The following is a 19,458-nucleotide window of genomic DNA, read 5'->3' as shown; positions in this document are numbered from 1 at the left end:
ATCTTACTAGCATCCAAGAGATTCACCATGAAGAGTCCGTCTCTGCCTGTGGGCTTTGACGTCTTCCTTGATCGAAGGGAAGAAAGCCATCTGACACTGGTATTAGGCGACTCACAAAGATACGGTAAAACAATTATGCATCTCCCCTCTAGCGTTCACATACTATGTGTTAGTAAGATATGGGCGTTGATATGTGTTGCCGGAAACCAAAATCGAATGGAGATCTTGCCAACTGCCATGCTGTAGGTGCATGGCACCTGTGAGGGCAAGAAGCCACCGGGATGAACGAAGAAATGGAGCCAAAAAACCCCCTCAAATCTACGTACCATGACACTGGAACATACAGGAAACTACACAGTTTGTTTGCGCTATGGAATCAGAAAAAAAACCAGACATTTCGGACTCCAAATGGCTCGGATGAAAGCGTCGACTACGCAGACCCCCCAGCATGCGAGACTATTTGACCGCGAGATGAATGCCGCTGTGATCCCCTTTGCTGTATGCGAGCCATTTTCCATGTTTACGCGGAAGCCATAATCACCAAAATAACACCTATTCCCACCATAGTTTACCACAACGGAGATTGCTCGAACAGGAACTTGCACTTTCATTATCTCTCTCATTCTTTCATGCCCTCGTGGCTGCACTATAAAAATACTAGTAATACTTTACTCGGATGCAATGCACCAAAAATATCAACACGTGAATTATTGGTACCAACTAATATTGCATCAAGAGCACTTAGATAGACTCGATAATCTCATCTTTAGGGACTCCAACCCGCTCCAAGGCCCTGTAAAACACATCGGGCTTAGCCCAGTCTTCTGGACAGAAGACGCCACTACGCTTGTGTCCGTCTTCAAGCGCCATGACCATAAAGGCGGCAGTTGAAGTGCCAGTAACTGTGCCCATACTCTGACAAAAGTAGGTATCCTTGCCGTTTTTAGGGTTACGTTTTGTGATCACTGTCGGCACCCCACCACGCATACCGGTTGCTCTCACAAGCGTATTGCCTCGGTTTTCGATTTTCGTGCCAGTCATTGCGTTCAGAATGTAGGTCACAACTTCGGTGCTGGTACATTCGCCGTTCCAAATTTGCTCAAGCATTCCCCACAAAGCGTATCGCAGAGGGCCAACGGAGTGGCTAATTACATGATAAAGCTCTTTGAGAGTAATATCACCTCCACGAAGCTGTGCTTTGCATGCTTCTAAAGCTTCAGCGAAACCACCCTCTAGTGGCGGTTTGCTTGCCAAATTGTAAAGAAAATCGACTGCATCATCCAGTGATAAAGCCTTGGTACGGACAGCAGATCCCAGACCACGAGCAATACCATTGAGTGGCTTCGGATCCAACGAGCCGAAACATTGAATACGAGAGACATTCGGGAAAAGACGCGGAAGTGTCACAGGCTCAGGATGAGCAGTTTCATGCAAGAGTCTCTCCCCGTCATCAGCATACATTGGCGCATAGGTGGTCCCGACCCAGGATTCGTTCACTGTTGGCTTCGAATCCACCCATGTCAAGCATGGCCCGGCAGCGATATGCATTAAGTGTTGAAGTACGGCTTTCCCAACACTAGCTTCGTCACCGACAAGCCAGCAGATATCGATGCTATTGACGGTGTCAAGTTCACTAGTGACATCCACAACCATGACATTACTCAAACCTGGTGATGCACCACAACCAATGTAGAGAGGCACGCCTGCATTTTTGGCTTCCTGATTGAGAGCTAGAGCTTCTTGGGTACTTTCTACATCATCATCAAAGTCGAGGTAGGGAACTTTGGCCTTGATGCATGCTCTGACGACTGGTTGAGAAGTCTTGGAATATGGCCCTGCGCCCAGGACGACCAATCCGGCGCCGCTAATCAGATTGGCAAGGGCGGTTTCGTCGAAGAGATCGAGTTTTTGAGTAGTTGCTCGACCAGGTGGAAAGCTGGCTGCAAGGGATTCGATGATAGTGGTATTGAGATCCGCGAGAACAAGCTGAGAATTGCTGGCTTTGGCAAATCGCTCCACGGCCACTCGGCACATCTCGCCGGCTGCGCCGATGAAGACAACGGGCTTGGTGCTTGTAGAATCGGCCATATTTGCAAATTTCCAGGTTGATGCTATCCTAGTAGGATGGAAAACGAAACAAGCTCGAGATGCGCTCTCTATTTATGTTGTAGACTGTTCGCTGAGAACCGTGGACAAATCACCTTACTAAAGATTACATTCCCTCTCAGCTGGAAGGGTTTAGTATGAAACCCCATTTGACTCAAGAGTTGAAGAGCGATAGCACAAGATTAGTGGTTGTGGTTCCAAGGTTTCCTTCTTCGCCGTACAATCAATTTATCTTTTAACCCGCATCTCCGCGCAGCCGCGGAGCCGCCGAGATAACGCCATATTCGGTGCACGCCAAACACGAAGTGGGGATTTTTTGTACTGCCGGAGCTTCTTTCATGATGGGTTCGCCTCGGTTTACAACGATTTTAAAACGAAAAACGATTCGCAGCATTGACGGAACCGCGGCTGTTCGGTAAACAGACCTAGAGCATATACTTAATTGCCATCTTGTAGCCTAGGTCAATATTCCCTTTATTTTTGGCCAAGTTGAATACACCAACATAATTTGAACAATCTGTCTCCTTTGACAACAATACCTCAAGGAATTATGTACAAACATACATACCGAGAGCTGGTCAGCAAGCTCCCAGTTTCTCAGGAAGATATCAACTTCTTCGCCAAGATGCCTTTCGCCCGCCCGTACTTCCAGGATCTAAGTTCCTATCATCCGGTACCTTTTGTTACGAGATACGACAAAGGAGACTTGTCCGACACATTCTTCAATAGAGCTATCAATTCGAATGACACAATTCCACGCGTCCTAGCTTTGACGAGAAAGGAATATTCGCTTCAAAGCTCACCAACCACCGATGAGGAATCTGGCCAAGCCGAAGGTCGAGAGGAGCCACATTTTGTTGTCTTTTGTCAACTTGAATCGGGTGTGAACGGCTATATCAACACTACTCACGGTGGAGTTTTGGCAGCTTTGTTAGACGAGACACTGGGTCTTTGCGCAGAGACCTATCGTGTTTTCGTCTCAGACGAACAAGAGCACTTACTTACGGCTAGAATCGAGATAGATTATCACTCACCTGTGCCTACACCCAGTGTAATCGTCATCAAAACGTGGGTGAAGAGGAGGGAAGGTAGGAAATGGATCCTTGAGGCACACATTCTGGATCACGAAGGCTCATTGAAAGCGACGGCAAAATCCCTCTACATCCGGCTACGATCTCCGTTATAGAAATAGTTGATTGAGTGATTTTTGTCCAATAAGTTAAAACAAAACTGCAACTTAACCGATTTTTTGTCTTTTTGTTGCCAGTCGTAGAATACAGGATTTGGAAAAGGTCACTTAGGCTCGGGCTTCTGCTTCATAAACGAGTGGAGGTAGCGGTAGCAGCAGCAGAAGAAGTACTTACCTTCAAGAATGTATACGTAGAACAGTTCACTATCTGAAAGCCCAATTTTGCTTCCAACACCGACATGATTACTGTCTACTGAATCAATGTAAGAGCGAAAGTGTCCATGTGAATGGCTCGTTGATATTTCACTCCGTATCAAAAGGTGTCCATGCTTGTAACTACATCGGTAATGTCCACAGTTCTGTCTAGCCAAATTACCAAGTTATCACTCAAGTCCACCTATCATGGGAGACTAAGAGATAAAAAACGCCAGCAATGAACAAGCAAATTCCCGTAAACAACTGCATCGAGAAGTAACCGGTGCCACCCTCATTACTGAGCAACTTTCCGGCAATTGGTCCAGTACCTAAGACTGCGAATGACCCAATCGAGATAGCGATTCCTTTTCATAATGTTATTTTCAAGTGATTTTGAGTGAAGGAGAGAAATTCCGTCACTTACCATTCCAGGAACCAGTCACCTCTGGCGTCGGTGCCAAAAGAGATAAACAAGGGGAAAATATGGCTTGAAGAGCACCAGAGAAGATACCGTATACTGCAGTCCACACAATGATACCTGCAATATTCTTTGCAGCAATCCACGCGAAGGCGACTATCGCGCATGCAAATGTGGTCACTGTGAGAGAATTAAAAAAGCCCAGCCCGGAATCCGCTATAATTCCCAAGGCATAACATCCCAGACATGCACCGCCATTTAGGATTGCCGCATTGTAGAAGGCCAGACTCTCAGAACCACCGTATTGAGTTGTATAAGGTGTGATATAAAACTGTTGTGAAGAAGAACTCGTTAGTGAACTGAGGACTTATTCATGTATCGCTGCCACGTACCCATGGGACATAAATTCCTAAGTCCATTATGATCAATGCGACGGTAAAAATCATAGTCCGTTTGTTGGTGAAATATTGTCTTATGTGGAGCACATCGTGTTGCGAGTTTCGTGGAAACCGCGGCTTGACTAATAAAGTCGCAGCTGTCGTCAAAACCAGCTGCATGAAGCCAATGATGCGTAATGTCCAGCCCAATGACATTCCGTTATCGATGAGGAGCTTATTTGTCAATACAGGCCAAATTATCCCTGGTTTGGATAGGATGAAGTTAGCCTTGTGAACAGAATCTTTTACAAACCTAATCAAAAATATGCATACCCCCCTACGTTTTGGCCTGACATGACAGCACCAACGACGAAGCCCCGTCTTCTCAAAAACCACTGTGACTGGACTGCTAGAGCCGGTGTGAATATCAAACCCATTCCAACTGCCACGCAAAATCCCTGAGATAATAGGAAATGATAGTATTTCGTCGAAAGAGACGCCATCATAATTCCCAAAACCATGAAGAAGGATCCCAGCCCAAGGGGTAAATCTGGTCCATACTTATCAGACAATCTACCGGCCCAGACGCCAAAGAAAAAGCAACCCCAGAGCTGCACACTTCCAATCCAGGCAATGTGGGAAGCGCTCGATGAAGGCAATGTCATAGTGATGTAGTAGCTTTGGAATACAGAGCCACCACTCATGAATCCAATGCTGGCAATGAATGCTAGAAACCCACCAAGAGCGGTACGCCAAGCATCGACACCACCATCTGGAAAATCTGCATCACTTTGGATGGCAAGATCTGCACGGCTTCCATTGGTCTCATTGTCATTATGGGCTAACTCAAGATGCTGACTCTCTGCAAAGGACAGTTCAATCCCCTCATTCTTGCAAAAGGCCATTGTATGGTTGAATTCAAAGAGGCCTATAATAAAGTAGGGTTATATTTGTCTCTTAATTTGGGATGTGAAATGCTTCTTAAATGTGAATTTAATGGGGGCTCTACATGACCACTACATTTCTACTCTTTCGCTTCATGAAGTCAATTTACGACATATAGCCACGATATGGGACTCGGGCCTGCGAGGTAGCAACATGGCGGCGAATAAGAAATGATAGGACGCACATAATGAATATCAACAGTTCATGTACCCCGCAATTAACTAAAGTTTATGATTTAAACTCAAGCTCTGCCACGGATCTCTCCCACGATAATGCTTATCATGTCATTATAATAGCCCGGTCATTAAAGCCGCGGGTTCCCGGAGCCGCGGGCCCTACGATCATATATGTACTTCTGCATAACTGATTGCTGAGCTACAGGGTAAAGCTTAGCCCCGACACGGTCACAATACTAGCTAACTTCGAATATTGTTGGCATGAGCAGTAGCAAATGCACACAATTTATGAACAATTCATTTATAATGCCTTCAGGTTCGTAGAGGGTGAAGTTAGATGAATTTGGTGAAAATGCGTCGGTCAACACATAGTGTTATATACTAATGGCCCTGCAACACTAGAAAGAAAAGCTTATGTCAAGTAGAGTATTGACGTGGTAGAAGATGCTGATGATACACAGTCAATCTATGCCTACGATCCATTGTATGGAGGATCATACCTATGATCCTCAATCTAGCCCTAGTAGGCCCGCAAAGAAATCTATCTCAACCATTCCATGCTCTTGCTGACATCACCCCATCGTGCAATCGCTAAATCCCTCCAATAGTACGAACGCGGTTGCCATGGAGCTGTAGATGCAGATTTAGGAAACACATTTCCTCCTTTCTTTACATACGTCGCGGATAATGCCAAAAATGGACATTCTTGTAATGCCTCTCTCTCCTCCACCGTCATTCGAGGTACAATCACTGACAAATTCTGTTTCCTCATCCTAGTCAACAAGCGGCACGCTAATCGTGCCGCTGCGTCTGACCCCAGCGTCCAGCTTGCGTTGGCATATCCAAGTGAGAGCACCAAGTTAGGCAGACCCTCCATCATGGAAGCCTTCCAAGCAAAGTGATCCGATATCTCATATGGTTCACTATCGATGCTAATCCTGATTCCACCTGCCATACGGAGCTTCAGCCCAGTCGCTGTCACAATGATATCGGGATGAAGCTCTTCTCCAGAGATCAGCTTTATAGTGGAAGTAGTAATTGTGTCAATGGTACCGGTAGCAATGCTTGATTTTCCACTTCGAAGTGCGGCATAAAAATCCCCGTCAGGACAAAAGCACAAGCGTTGCTCCCATGGCTTGTACGAAGGCACAAAATCTGGTCTCAGGCTCATTTCGGGTGGCAGAAGTTTGGCTGTCTCTCGGAGCAAATAGGATCTGGCTGCACGAGGGAAAAGACGGCATATTAATACCATGAAAAATGAGAAAAATATCCATTTCAGACGTATAATTTGGTGGGCCACAGAGCGGGGCAGAACATTTGAAACGATAGCTTCAAACTTTCCTTTGGTGGGAAGAGATGCAATGTAGGTTGGTGAGCGCTGTAGCATAGTCACATGTGCAGCATGTGCAGAGAGAGACGGAAGCAGCGTGATTGCAGTGGCACCAGAGCCAATAACAACGATTCGTTTGTCGGTATAGTCGAGATCAACAGGCCAGAACTGGGGGTGAATCACTTTGCCATGAAAATTGTCTATCCCGGGAATGTTTGCCCGTAGTGGTTCCTGGTAATCGTAGTAGCCAGTACCGAGGAAGACAAAACAAGATCTAAGAGAGATCGTTTCGGTATCGTTGACAGTAATATCAAAAGTCCATGTGCTTGACGAGGATGACCAATTCAACTTGTTCACATTGTGACAAAAACGTATCTTCTTGTCGATGCCTTCTTGGGCGGCTGCATCCTCAAGGTACTGGCGAATAACGGAGCCATGAACAATACTTTGCTTTCCTGTCCAAGGGCGCCACGCAAATCCAAAAGTATAGAAGTCCGAATCCGATCTAATGCCTGCACTTTATAGATTCAGCAAAAGAATTCCAACCAGATGGCCATGAGAATAGCAAGACTAACCTGGATACTGAAATAGACTCCAAGTTCCGCCAATTTCATGTCGATGTTCCAGAATACAGTAACTGAGCTCTGGATTACTTTCTTGCAAGCGATAAGCAAAATTTATGCCAGAGATGCCAGCACCGACAATGATGACGTCGAATTCTGGCATTTCTTTGTTTGTAGCCATCCTGGTCTATGGCGTGCCCTTTTGGTGTTAACAACTTGTATTGCAGTCTGTGATCCCGGGTTACAGGAGGTCAACACAAGATTATTAAAACCCCCCAGAATCTAGAAGCCTCATAAGTTTCATACGGTTTCTATTGATACATCCGACGGTAAAATTGAGCTATGGATTCTCGGAACCGCGGAGCCGCAACGACAACCTTGAACGGGCGACAAGGTCCCACAAACCTAGGTTCGAAGGTGGCATTGTTCCGCAAGATTATCACCGAAGGACCTCTTGTATGAACCGGGAACATCCTTGGAGAGAAAGGGAAATCTAGTTAATGTCCGGGTAGAATGATATATTCCTTATACATGGTATGCTGTTAAATTGGTGAATTTTTCTGTATCTGATGCGTCGATCTGTCAATCTTGAATGTCCCAGCTCTCTTAAACTACAGATAATTCTAATACCTGCTTGAAAAAGTTAGATACTGTACGTCACAGAAAAGCAGTCGTGGATTATTTTAATTACTACGCAGGACTGGTATGATTTACATGCCATACTAATCGGACCGAAATGGTCTAGCCGAATAATTTTTCGTGCAAAGAGTGAATCTCAATTTAAATTTTGCAGGTTGTAACATCTAGAATATCCCGGACCCGCGGAACCCATTTTTTTCGGAACATAGACACCCACGCGGATTTCATCCATATTCTGATGGCTGTAATGTATAAATTTTGGCCCTACCCTTTAGAAGTGTCCGAAACCTATCCAGTTCACTTGAACCAGCGAGCTACGGAGTTTATAAAAATGGACGAAGTATTCGATGTCGCAGTGATTGGGGCCGGCTTGGCTGGCATAGTTGCAGCTCGTGACCTCAGTAAGAATGGCCAAAAAGTGGTCTTGTTAGAGGCCCGCAGTCGTCTTGGAGGGCGAACTTATATGGACCACGGGTGTGGTGATATTCTTGAATTGGGAGGAGGCTATGTACACTGGACACAACCGCACATCTGGTGCGAGCTTCAGCGCCATGGAATATCTGTCAACCCTCCAATGGAAGAAGGAATGAATTACTGGCTTGCCGATGGTACTGTACATACTGGAAGCTCCGAGGACTTCTACAAAACCGCATTGCCACTTCTGGAACGATTATTTGCAGACAGTCGCGATCGATTCCCGATGCCATTTGATCCTACTGCCATCGACAACACGGGAATCGAAAAGGAGTCGATCGAGGACCGCATCAATTCGTTGAACATCTCCTCATATGAGCGGGATGTTCTGGAGGGAGTACTGTCTGGCGTGGTGCATTCTTACAAAGATCATGGCATTGCGCAACTGCTTCATGCCGTCGCCACGTACTTCGGAAATTTCGGCGCCTTTTTTGAAACGGCTGGCACTTGGAGCATCCAGGGAGGTACTAAGAGACTGATAGATGCAATTATGGCTGAAACTACTGCCAAACTACGACTTTCTACGCCAGTCAGTTCCATTACTGATGAAGGCTCTCGGGTTATCATGAGAACTCGGCATGGCGAGGAGGTCCATGCTCGGAAAACGATAGTCGCGCTTCCACTCAATACTATTGGCGACGTACAGATCACACCGAAGTTACCCAACATGGCGCAATTGATGATCGCGAAAAAAAAACCCAACCATGGCTGGTAAACTCTGGATCCGGGTACGGGGCGAGATCGAACCCTTTAGCATCTTCGCACCGGCTGGAAAATACCCGCTTAACGCTGCGAGGACTGAGAGATACTTTGATGGGGATACGCTCGTACTTTGCATGTGCTCTGATGATGCTTCCATTCGTTGCGAGGATCGCTTGGGCGTGCAAGCGGCGTTGCGGAAATTCATACCAAGTATTGAGGTTGTCGATTTCGCGTACCATAGTTGGGTCGGCGATGAATTTTCTCAAGGGGGTTGGATGATGAATCGGCCGGGGTCCTTTACAACCGGTGCCGTAGAGCTCCGACGACCACATGGCAATATTCATTTTGCAGGCGGTGACATCTCGGCGAGTGAGCCGGGCTCTATTGAGGGTGCTCTGTCGAGCGGCGCACAAGCTGCTCGTGATATCTCTATCAAGCTAAATAAGCAGATGCTATAGCCATATAGAAGGTCCTCGAGCCAATGTATCTTACTTTCAATAATACATTTCTGGCTTCTCATAACTGAAGTCATGAATGATCTATGATACATCATTTCCTGATTGGAAGAAACCCGCGGGTGTTGGGGGGAAGAGGGGAGCGAGTAGATACGCAAGGTAAATATCAGCTCAAATTTTCTCTCTCGGGATAGGGGGACTCGTCAAGCTTTAGACGTGGATAGTGCCTAAAAAAGAGAAAAGTCTTGTCGGCATCCATTATGGCGTCTAGGAATTAAGGATGTATAAGCGTGTAGTCAATGGACCCAGTTCTTTCTTGATTTGGTCTAGCGTTCTTTCTATATACACAGTGTATTTTCCACCCATCATCTTCCTCTTTCTCTCTCCCTTTTCTTAGCCAATACAACGATATCAGTTTCTTGCCCAGAAAATACCATAATTTACGCAGCACCCCACATTTTAGGGTTCGTGGAATGTTTGAATCAAATTTGGAACCCAAATGCACTTGATTCCATGATTCGTCAAGTCCCCGCAAATGCTGGTGGCAACGTTTAACTGGGGATCCGCGGACCCCGCGGATCCGTAGTAGGAACGTCTCATTTTCTATATCAGGGTCCGGGGTACGCATGCTTCCTCCATAGTACTTCCGTGATCTTATTAACCGCATATTACATCTGGTTGTTACATTGAGAAATTTGTTCTCATTGTCTTCATCGTACCAGGATATCGGGATACTGCTTATATCGACCCGGGCAGTATGGCGTTTACAAACTTGTTTGGCTACCCCGGTGGTTCCGAAGTGCTTGATATAGGAAATACCGACTACAACGATCTTCTAGGCACTTCTGCGCGTCAGAGTCACATTGCGTCTACCTATCCCTTCGGCCCCACTGGGTATTCCGAGGTCTTGGCTATGTCCTCTGCTTCCGATGGGGGTCCATACCCAAGCTTCTCGGGCCCCGTGCCAGATCAAGCGGAGCGGATACAATCAAACACTGAAACCGTGGAGTCACTAGACTTTTTCCGTGTCTTCCAGGGGCCAGGTACGGTCAGTCAAGCGGAGCAAAAGACCAAAAAAAAGCGCTTTGCTGCCTCACAGAGCCCAACATCTGCGAGTAAGAAGAGACCACATAAATTTCGAAAACAGAATCGCTCTTGCGATCCTTGCCGTTCAGCAAAAAGGGCTTGCGATTTACCTCCAAATGCAAACCTCTCAGGCAATCTTCCTTTATCACCATGTACTATGTGCAAATTACGGGGCACGGATTGTACAGTTGCTTGGCGTGCTATCAAACAAGCTTCCCATAATACAAAGAAACCTGCATCTGATGCATTCGTCGGGAGCAACGTTACTGACCATGGCCCCGATGTCATCGAACACGTCAAAGATGGCCTCTCGTCTCCCAGTCCAACAGCTCTGCCAAGCCATGACTGTACCCTAGTTTGCCGTACAATGGCTTCTCAGACATGCTTCCAAAAATTGGGAGTGTACATTCATATTTTTGATAAACCCATGTCAAACTTACTTTCGGAGAAGTGCATGCCTCCTCGTTACTCTTTGGGAATTGCTGCATTAACACCATTGAGACGCAATACAAAACTAGCCGCACAATTCAACCAAGCTGAGTCTAGCATCATAAATGCCTGGGGAACGGGCTTCACTTCACAGCCGCCAACTCCTCCTACATCGCGTTTGTTTTTCACGGCCAGCATTCTTGATATGCTGTTTCAGCGTCCAGATACTCGCTCGGAACATGTACAATCTACGTCTCGCGATATTGCCCTGACTGAAACGTATAAGTGGGTTGCCATTGCGGCCGGATCGCAATTCCTGGTCGATGAAAGTGGCGCTGATGATAAGGAAAAGTCTTACCAGCAAGCAAGAGATATTGCGTCCGCTACATGGTGTAAGGCTAAACATATGGTGTTCGAGAATATCGCAGCAAGCAAGTCGTTCCGTTTAGGGCTAACACTAATACTCTTTGGAACAATCTTGCCGCCCGCTGGAACGGATAGAAGTGGTGATTTTCAAGAAGAAGCTGCCTATGCACTGCACGAAGGTATTCGTAGACTCCGTATACTGTGTGATGAGGCCCGTGCTTGTCTCCAAAGTGCTGATACCTGTTGCCATTCTACTACGCCCATGAAAAGGCGATGTCTGTTTCAGAAATTGTCTCCTGACGTCCATGGAGACGTTGTTGAGATCATAGCAGCTTTTGAATGGCTCGCTGAGATGACACAGTCCGTAGTAATTGCTCTCTGCCCTTCTGGAAGTCTTTCTGCTGAACCGTCTTTTGACCACATCAATTCTAAAGGTTCTCTGGAAGATTTCTTAGAGCAGAAGTCGGATACGAAAAGCATGGACAACAATCAAAATCTGAAACGGATCGATGATGGCATTATTGCGAGGGTCAAGAGAGTGACCCGGCCAATAACGGAATTATGGACCCAAAATACTGCGGAGCAAGTTGTTCTTGATGCCTTGCTCGCATCCGGATCTCTTGTCGTGATAATGTGGAAAGCACTTGCTCGTTTTACAATAGCCACTCAAATGTTGGGGACCGCCTATATCACCGATACAGAGATCCATGGGCATTTCAATACGATGATAATGCTCATAGATCTATGGAGGATGACCTTTGGCACAATTGACTGTAACTCGGCTAAGAGTTTACAGCAATCACCAACTGATGTACGGCGCAGTGTGGCTTTCTGCGCCACTGATGGCGACCTCGTGATCCTCATTTTCTACGAGCTTTGCTGCTCTCTTCAAAAATACCTTGAAGACCAGCCACAAGGACATGGTCGTAGTCTCTGTGAAACGCTGAAAATAACGAAGAACGACCGATATCACCAACGATTTACAAGCGCGATGCAAATGTCTTACCTCGCTTCGGCAAAATGTGAAATCTCGAGTCCAAGCTTTCAAGGAAAGGGTGAACTTAAGGCAAATGTTGAATATATTAGGGCACACCCAGTAGGTCCAAGTTTTCTTTTCTTTGGTTGCCTATTCATACTAATCTCTATGCAGCATCCTACTATGGTTGTCCAAGCATACCAACTAGCCAGCGAGGCATTGGCGCAAGAAATTCAGAACTCAGTTCCAACAATGGACTTGAGACGTATTTCGGACATGTCTACTGCGCTCGAATGCTGTCTGCGGGAGCTTCAGGGGCTGCAAAATGCACTTATCATGTACCCTGCTCCAGGAAAGTTTGGTACGAATGCAACAGTCTCTTGAAATCAACTGTTTGCTGAATCGAAGAGTTGAGTCAAATTATTAGTCTAATGAAAAATGTAAACAATGCCGGTCATCCAAAATCAAAATGCATTCTAACTTGAGCACATAATTTCGAATGGGGACTCCTATTAAATCAAAACAGTACTACCTGCTACTGAACTCAAGATCCACGGAAAATTCTTTCATAAAACCGACCAGTGGCTACTGGAGTCGAGATTGTAATATTGGATTGGTCGGCACTGTCCTAGACACTTCTAGTCCGGGATGTCTAAATTCTGGGTCTCGGAAGAAATACCAACTCAATGGGAAGACCTGACGAGGCTGACTCACTCCCATTTATGATCCCGGAGGGAGGAGGGGAGAATAGAAACGCTAGCAAAAGAGAAGTCCTTTACACGGAGAAATGCTTGAATGCTTGGATGCTTGACATGAGGAGTACATCTGCGCTAATGTTACAGAATGTAAGAAGGATACCGAGAAAGGAAAGCCCCACCGGACATTATTCCGTGTATTATGTAGATGTTTATGCATTCCTGTCCAACAATCGCAAGACAAAAGTCGCCTCAAATTGCAGACCAACCCTCTCTCGTCTTTCAAGAAGTTCTGTCAGACTTCACTTTTACTCGGCCAAAGCCCGCACAGAAGAATTATGTTACGTCCTTTCGCTTGTCTTGCTGGGGCTGCAATGGTAGCTGCTAGTCCCTTAGCACAGCGGTCACCGCCAACTTATTTCTTCACCTTGTAAGTTCTTCTACTGGTGATTCAGAATGAGAGGGTTATCTAGAGGCAGAACCCGGAACTAATATCCATCTAGTGGTGACTCCTATTCCCAGACGAACTTTAACGTCAATGGCACTCAGCCATCGGCTGCGAACCCCATGGGAAATCCAGCGTTGGGTAGGTACATCTCATGTTCTGACAGAGTGAAGGGCATTACATCACGTCAGTGATAGTGCAATATATCACATGTTCATTCTGGCTAATTCTTCACGTCCCTAGGAACTGGAACCACCGGTGGAGGTATCAACTGGATCGGATACCTTACTACCGCCGAGAATAAATCGCTAGTCTTGAACTATAATCTGGCGATAGGGGGCGCAACCATTAGTAACAACCTGGTACCTGTCGCATATGAAGACATGACTTCACAGGTGGCTACATTTGAGAGTTCATATAGCTCTAAGCCTGCTTCTGCACCATGGACATCACAAGACGCAGTATTTGGATTCTGGATTGGAATCAACGAGTATGCCCTGTTACTTCATTTCTATTCGATCATATAGAGAAAATTCACTGACGAAGCTGTATCAGTGTCGGAAACTCATTCTGGAAGAACGAGTCTAGTGTTCTTGTTCCGACACTCATGACGCAATATGAGAGCTTGGTCTTGGATATTTATAAGAATGGCGGACGCAAGTTCCTATTCCTCAATGTTCCGCCTACAGATCGAAGTCCCTACTTTCTTGAACAGGGAGATCAAACGACCACGCAGCTGGCTGCATGGATTAAAGCATACAACGAGGGACTTGCTACTATGGTTCGAAAACTTAAATCAAAGCACAGCGATGTAAGTGAATTCATCTCCGGGATAGCATTATTTGATATCTGCTAAATGCGGTCGGTTGATATAGGTAACAACGGTGATATACGATACAAATACTTTCATGGGAACAGTCTTAGATGACCCGGCAAAATATGGATTTCCATCGAATAATTGCATCGATGCGGATGGAACGTCTTGTATCTGGTGGAATGATTATCATCCTGGTACCAAGTACCACCAGCTTCAGGCGAAGGACATGAAGTCGCATTTGAGATCTTTGGGTCCATGGTAACTGGGAGTTTTTCGGTCTACACTCACTTTATCTATGGTAGCTGGGTAGATCGAAATCTCAATACCGCTCATGTCTTTTCCTTCTAACGACCATAACTCGTCAATTATAATGGGACGGAGTCAATGTTTCGTAGAAAACTTCGTTGTTTGCGTCCCTGTTTCATCACTCTATCAATCTGCATCAGACGAGATGCGTTTTAGACCAGACATGTGACCCACTTTGTGTCAGGTCACGCTGTCTTAGATAGTTAGCTAACGTGGATTTGAATTACTTCATGTTATAGGGAAAAAAAAGTACTACGTCCATACTCAGTTTCTTGTTCATCGCTATTCGCCGATCGATTCCTGAAGTGTCACGGGAATTCGGCATTCACCGATCTAGTAAGATGAATAGCCACGGTGCCTGAAGAAAGCTTCCTGCAGTAGTTTCTATTCAACCCTAAAACTCAGAATGTTGAGGTCATTTGAGCCGGTGGCGTTCACTGAAGAAACTAGGACACGATGCATCCCCTTCACGATAATTGACTTTAGCCAAGGACAATCGTGCAGCTATAATTCAGGTAAATGACTGGTAGACTTTTGGACGGAGTACTATAGGTATCCTTTCCTTGGTGGGGAAATCTCGTTTCTGCCAAACCCCGCATTGTATCTGTAGCAGTTCCCCAGTCTTCATATCCAAATATGCTGGCCCAAGTTAGTCCGGGGTGATAGTCCGACAACCGTGTTGAGCCGTTGTATGCTCCGTGTCTTTCGCGACTCCGTCTCGTCATAGCCGAAAGGAGAAGGGCATCACTGGGCATCTTGGTTAAATTTGTATATATAAATTAGGTAGCATGTAGGCCCTTGCGAATGAGTTGGAGTGTGACTCAACATAGTCAGGCTGCTCTTTCAATTGATCGACAATATGAGGTTGAATAGTTTGATACTTCTTGCTGCCACGGCAGCATCCGTGGTGGCAGCTCCAGTGAATAACCTTTCTAAGAGAGCATCCCCGTTCAAATGTAAGACATCATATAATTGCTGAAAGAGACATTTGGTGTGAGAAGATATGTTCATCAGTATAGGGTTCGGATCGAACGAATCCGGTGCCGAGTTCGGCGAAAATGTCATCCCGGGAGCTTGGGTATGTGTACCATCGTGAAATGCTGGTGTTCTTCATGTTAATTATCATCCCTAGGGGACCCAATATATCTTCCCCGACACCAGCACAATACAGGTCCTAATGGATAAGGGAATGAATATTTTCCGAATCGCGTTTTTGATGGAACGGCTGGTGCCAAACTCGATGACCGGATCATTCGATGCGGATTATTTGAAGAATTTGACAAAGGTAGGTTCAAAGCAATACTTGTCCAGTATCGGGATACAGACTGATATAGCTCAGGTGGTGAACTACGTGACGAATGCCGGGGCTCATGCAGTTCTCGACCCGCATAACTATGGGAGATAGTAAGTCTGACAAAGTGGCCCAGTCCCATGGTGAGAGGAAGACCACAGAGAGTAATGAGAAGTAGCAATGGTGCTATCATTAGCAGTACCGCAGACTTCCAGACATTCTGGAAAAATGTCGCAATGAAGTTTGCATCAAATGAGAAAGTCATTTTTGATACGAGTGAGATTCCACACAATAACCTTGGAAAGATCATCATGAATGGAGGGATACTGAAACAGAGATAGACAACGAGTACCATGATATGGATCAGAACCTGGTTCTCAACCTCAACCAAGCCGCTATCAATGGCATCCGGGCAGCAGGGGCAACCTCGCAATACATCTTTGTCGAAGGCAACTCATGGTCCGGCGCCTGGACCTGGGCCGATATCAACGACAATATGAAGGCACTAACAGACCCACAAAACAATATAGTCTATGAGATGCATCAATATCTGGACAGTGACGGGTCCGGAAAAAGTGCGACGTGCGTGTCCAGCACAATCGGGAAAGAACGGGTGAGTGCGGCGACGGCATGGCTCAAGGCCAATGGCAAAAAGGGCATCCTAGGTGAGTATGCAGGAGGCGTAAATGATCAGTGCAAGACGGCAGTCAAGGGGATGCTGGATGCGCTAGCGGCGGACTCTGCAGTCTGGCTCGGGGCGATGTGGTGGGCTGCCGGGCCTTGGTGGGGAGATTATATTTTCAGTATGGAGCCGACGTCTGGCGTTGCGTATACTGGGATGTTGCCGACATTGCAGGCATACTTGTGATGGTAAAGAGCTTGGCGATATTTTGTAGTTAGTGAGTTAGGACAATATTATTGGTTGGAATGGTAGTCCTTGGTGCTGTCATAGTTAGTATATGTACTGTGAGGTGGCTGACCCCAGGCAGATCAATTAAATCAAGATATCTCGGATACGGTCCGTTCTTAAAGGTTGCCCTGAGATGGTACCATGGATAATAACTAGGAAAGAGGTTCATCAGCCTATCTGTAGTATCTCCAGAAAAGTTAATTTTTTTTTCTCTCCATAAAGACAAAATTAGAAACATACCGGCAGTGCTGGTGGATGACAGACTGTAATAAGTGGATGCCAAGGGGAAAATGGAGAAGCCTGGGATGCTTACGTAGGGAGGTAACGTATTGATGTATGTACCATACACTCTCTATACTAGGTTAGTGGCGTGGAGGGAGTGAGATATTACAGAGCCTTACAATACACAGTGAAAATTCAAGGGGCCCCACAGGGCTGCGGCCTCGTCATCGGGTTGGCCATGTCGATCTGATAGAATTGAAGTACCACCAGGGATTACTGTATTCAATTGTACAAAATTTCCTCGTGGATTCACTCTAGAAGAATGACGATTTGCTACAGAGTATATACATATATCACGAATATTAAATTAAAAGAACCAATATAAGTACCGATACCTCTCTTTTGTACCAACTGTACAGGGCTGAGAAGTACCGGTACCTCCACAAATAGAAACAAGCGCGTTCCGTACAAATTGGCGTGGCGGTGGGTCTTGCTGCGCCGCTGGGGGGGGCTGGTGGTGTTGCGTTGCGCACTTTGCGAGGCTGTACAAAGCAAGAAGTTGTCGATCAGCCAAGTTAAAAACCATTCAGCCCCCCCTCCCAGTTGATCTCATCATCTTCTCTCCATCCATCCCTTTCGGTTTCCCTTTCTCCCTTTTTTACACTCACCCTCACTCTACAACCTCACCTCACGATCAACTCGTATCATCATCATGGGAAAAGCCGGTCGCATCGCGTGTATCTTCACGCCTTATATCCTCACTATTGCCTCGTTGATTTGTATTATCATCGTCGGCTTAGGTTGCACTAAGGCTAGCGATAGCAACCTCTCCGATCTTTACTTCGTGCGGGTATGCAAACAGAGACTATATATTTGATCTTTCTTAGGGTGATGAATCCCACTGACAATTGTTTTTTAGATCGATCTGCAAAATATCAGCAGTAATGGAACCAAAACAGTCTCGGAAATTAAAGACTTTTTGAACGAACACGACATTAAAACTGTCACTGCCGATGAAGTTTCCGATGTCCTTAAGACCCTCCAAGATGACTCTTCTCTCGCCGACTTCTACTCCATCGGTCTGTGGGGCTACTGTGAGGGCTCCATCAACGACAACGGCGATTACAAGACCACCAAGTGCTCCAAGCCCAAGACCGAGTTCTATTTCGACCCGCTTTCGGTCTGGGGTCTAAGTGATAATGATCAGATCAAGAATGAGCTTCCCGACGACTATAACAAGATCATGAAGATCTACAAGGCCGTTTCCAAGTGGATGTTCATCGCCTACCTGATCTCCTTCATTCTGGGTATCGTCGAGCTCATTGTCGGCCTTTTCGCCATCTGCAGTCGCTGGGGTAGCTGTGTCACCACTCTGGTCGCGGTCACTTTCTTCATTTTCATCGCCGCTTCCTCCATCACTGCGACTGTCTTGTTCTCCGTTGTTGATGGCACCGCCGGTAACCTGCTCAAGGCTTATGGGATTGAAATTGACATGGGCAAGAACATGCTTGCTGCCACTTGGTTAGCCGTCGCCTTCGCCCTGATCGGCGCCATCTTCTGGACTTTCAGCGTCTGCTGCTGCTCTGGTCGCTCGCCTTACGGCCACAAGGACCGACGCACTCGCGGCATCACTGCCGAGAAGGCCCCTTACACCTATGAGCCCATTGGTGCCACTGGTGCTCAACCTTATGGCTCCCACCACACCTCTTACCCTGCTCCCGCTGCTCACGGTGGTGAATATCCCATGACCAACACCCACCAACAGCACAGTGCCTACGAGCCTTTCCGTCACGTCTAAACAAACGGAAATACCCCAAAAAAAGGATCGCATTTTTTTTCTGTACAATCCTCATGAAGCGTTCTTAGACTCTGGATACCATTGGCGTTTGATTTTGGATAGGAGATGGGGATTGGCTTTATTTCCCCTTTTGTTTATCTGAGTGGCATTCATGCCTAACGACTCGGTTTATTTTGATGACTAATGCTTCGCCATTTGCCAAGTAAATGGCATCGCATCTCTATGTATACGTTCAATATCATGTCCAGATGACAATTTACCATTTACCATTCACTTTGAAAATGTATTAGACCGAAGAAAATAAACAAAACACATCATTTCCACAATAAACCCCAGCCACAAACTTAAGTCCCCACTCCGAAACTGTAATGAAATTAAAATGTTTTCCCGCTTCCGCCTGAATAGTACACACTTTGGTTAACCTAGTAGGCTAACCAGATGCGCCATTGATAAAAAAAAAAGAGACCTGAAAATTACTTTCTACTAGGAAGTAATGCACCGAGTCAAGTAAGTCCCTGCACCAGCTGATTTTTTTTTTTTTGTTAATG

General features: G+C 46.1%; 9 protein-coding genes across 9 annotated transcripts; 6 read left to right on the top strand and 3 right to left on the bottom strand.

The window, feature by feature from the left end:
- Window positions 1-741: 741 nt before the first annotated feature.
- N7469_003999 (saccharopine dehydrogenase family protein) lies at window positions 742-2,088 on the bottom strand (the record flags this gene model as incomplete). The annotated part of the gene is made up of 1 exon (XM_056642919.1): window positions 742-2,088. One exon carries the CDS (start codon window positions 2,086-2,088, stop codon window positions 742-744), a length of 1,347 nt encoding a protein of 448 aa, XP_056502331.1.
- A 568-nt stretch (window positions 2,089-2,656) lies between these two features.
- N7469_003998 (PaaI family thioesterase) lies at window positions 2,657-3,292 on the top strand (the record flags this gene model as incomplete). The annotated part of the gene is made up of 1 exon (XM_056642918.1): window positions 2,657-3,292. The coding sequence occupies one exon, from the start codon at window positions 2,657-2,659 to the stop codon at window positions 3,290-3,292; it is 636 nt and encodes a 211-aa protein (XP_056502330.1).
- Window positions 3,293-3,682: 390 nt separating this feature from the next.
- N7469_003997 (uncharacterized protein) lies at window positions 3,683-5,190 on the bottom strand (the record flags this gene model as incomplete). The annotated part of the gene is made up of 4 exons (XM_056642917.1): window positions 3,683-3,855; window positions 3,915-4,239; window positions 4,301-4,598; window positions 4,619-5,190. The coding sequence occupies 4 exons, from the start codon at window positions 5,188-5,190 to the stop codon at window positions 3,683-3,685; spliced, it is 1,368 nt and encodes a 455-aa protein (XP_056502329.1).
- Window positions 5,191-5,947: 757 nt separating this feature from the next.
- On the bottom strand, window positions 5,948-7,480 carry N7469_003996 (flavin-containing monooxygenase; the record flags this gene model as incomplete). The annotated part of the gene is made up of 2 exons (XM_056642916.1): window positions 5,948-7,248; window positions 7,312-7,480. The coding sequence occupies 2 exons, from the start codon at window positions 7,478-7,480 to the stop codon at window positions 5,948-5,950; spliced, it is 1,470 nt and encodes a 489-aa protein (XP_056502328.1).
- A 789-nt stretch (window positions 7,481-8,269) lies between these two features.
- N7469_003995 (flavin monoamine oxidase family protein) lies at window positions 8,270-9,572 on the top strand (the record flags this gene model as incomplete). The annotated part of the gene is made up of 2 exons (XM_056642915.1): window positions 8,270-9,123; window positions 9,167-9,572. 2 exons carry the CDS (start codon window positions 8,270-8,272, stop codon window positions 9,570-9,572), a joined length of 1,260 nt encoding a protein of 419 aa, XP_056502327.1.
- A 754-nt stretch (window positions 9,573-10,326) lies between these two features.
- Window positions 10,327-12,810, top strand: N7469_003994 (Zn(II)2Cys6 transcription factor domain-containing protein; the record flags this gene model as incomplete). Its single annotated transcript, XM_056642914.1, has 2 exons — window positions 10,327-12,546; window positions 12,601-12,810. The coding sequence occupies 2 exons, from the start codon at window positions 10,327-10,329 to the stop codon at window positions 12,808-12,810; spliced, it is 2,430 nt and encodes an 809-aa protein (XP_056502326.1).
- A 649-nt stretch (window positions 12,811-13,459) lies between these two features.
- Window positions 13,460-14,645, top strand: N7469_003993 (SGNH/GDSL hydrolase family protein; the record flags this gene model as incomplete). The annotated part of the gene is made up of 5 exons (XM_056642913.1): window positions 13,460-13,551; window positions 13,625-13,707; window positions 13,810-14,056; window positions 14,122-14,377; window positions 14,442-14,645. 5 exons carry the CDS (start codon window positions 13,460-13,462, stop codon window positions 14,643-14,645), a joined length of 882 nt encoding a protein of 293 aa, XP_056502325.1.
- A 1,047-nt stretch (window positions 14,646-15,692) lies between these two features.
- N7469_003992 (glycoside hydrolase family 5 protein) lies at window positions 15,693-16,848 on the top strand (the record flags this gene model as incomplete). Its single annotated transcript, XM_056642912.1, has 5 exons — window positions 15,693-15,767; window positions 15,822-15,974; window positions 16,029-16,093; window positions 16,177-16,256; window positions 16,322-16,848. 5 exons carry the CDS (start codon window positions 15,693-15,695, stop codon window positions 16,846-16,848), a joined length of 900 nt encoding a protein of 299 aa, XP_056502324.1.
- Window positions 16,849-17,824: 976 nt separating this feature from the next.
- On the top strand, window positions 17,825-18,910 carry N7469_003991 (SUR7/PalI family protein; the record flags this gene model as incomplete). The annotated part of the gene is made up of 2 exons (XM_056642911.1): window positions 17,825-17,962; window positions 18,032-18,910. 2 exons carry the CDS (start codon window positions 17,825-17,827, stop codon window positions 18,908-18,910), a joined length of 1,017 nt encoding a protein of 338 aa, XP_056502323.1.
- Between the last annotated feature and the right edge of the window lie 548 nt (window positions 18,911-19,458).

The sequence above is a fragment of the Penicillium citrinum genome (genome assembly GCF_028827155.1).
Source record: "Penicillium citrinum strain IBT 23319 chromosome Unknown utg000003l:1.0-4596430.0:1.0-4598250.0, whole genome shotgun sequence".
NCBI classification, from domain to species: domain Eukaryota; kingdom Fungi; phylum Ascomycota; class Eurotiomycetes; order Eurotiales; family Aspergillaceae; genus Penicillium; species Penicillium citrinum.
This window is presented reverse-complemented; position numbering and strand designations above follow the sequence as displayed.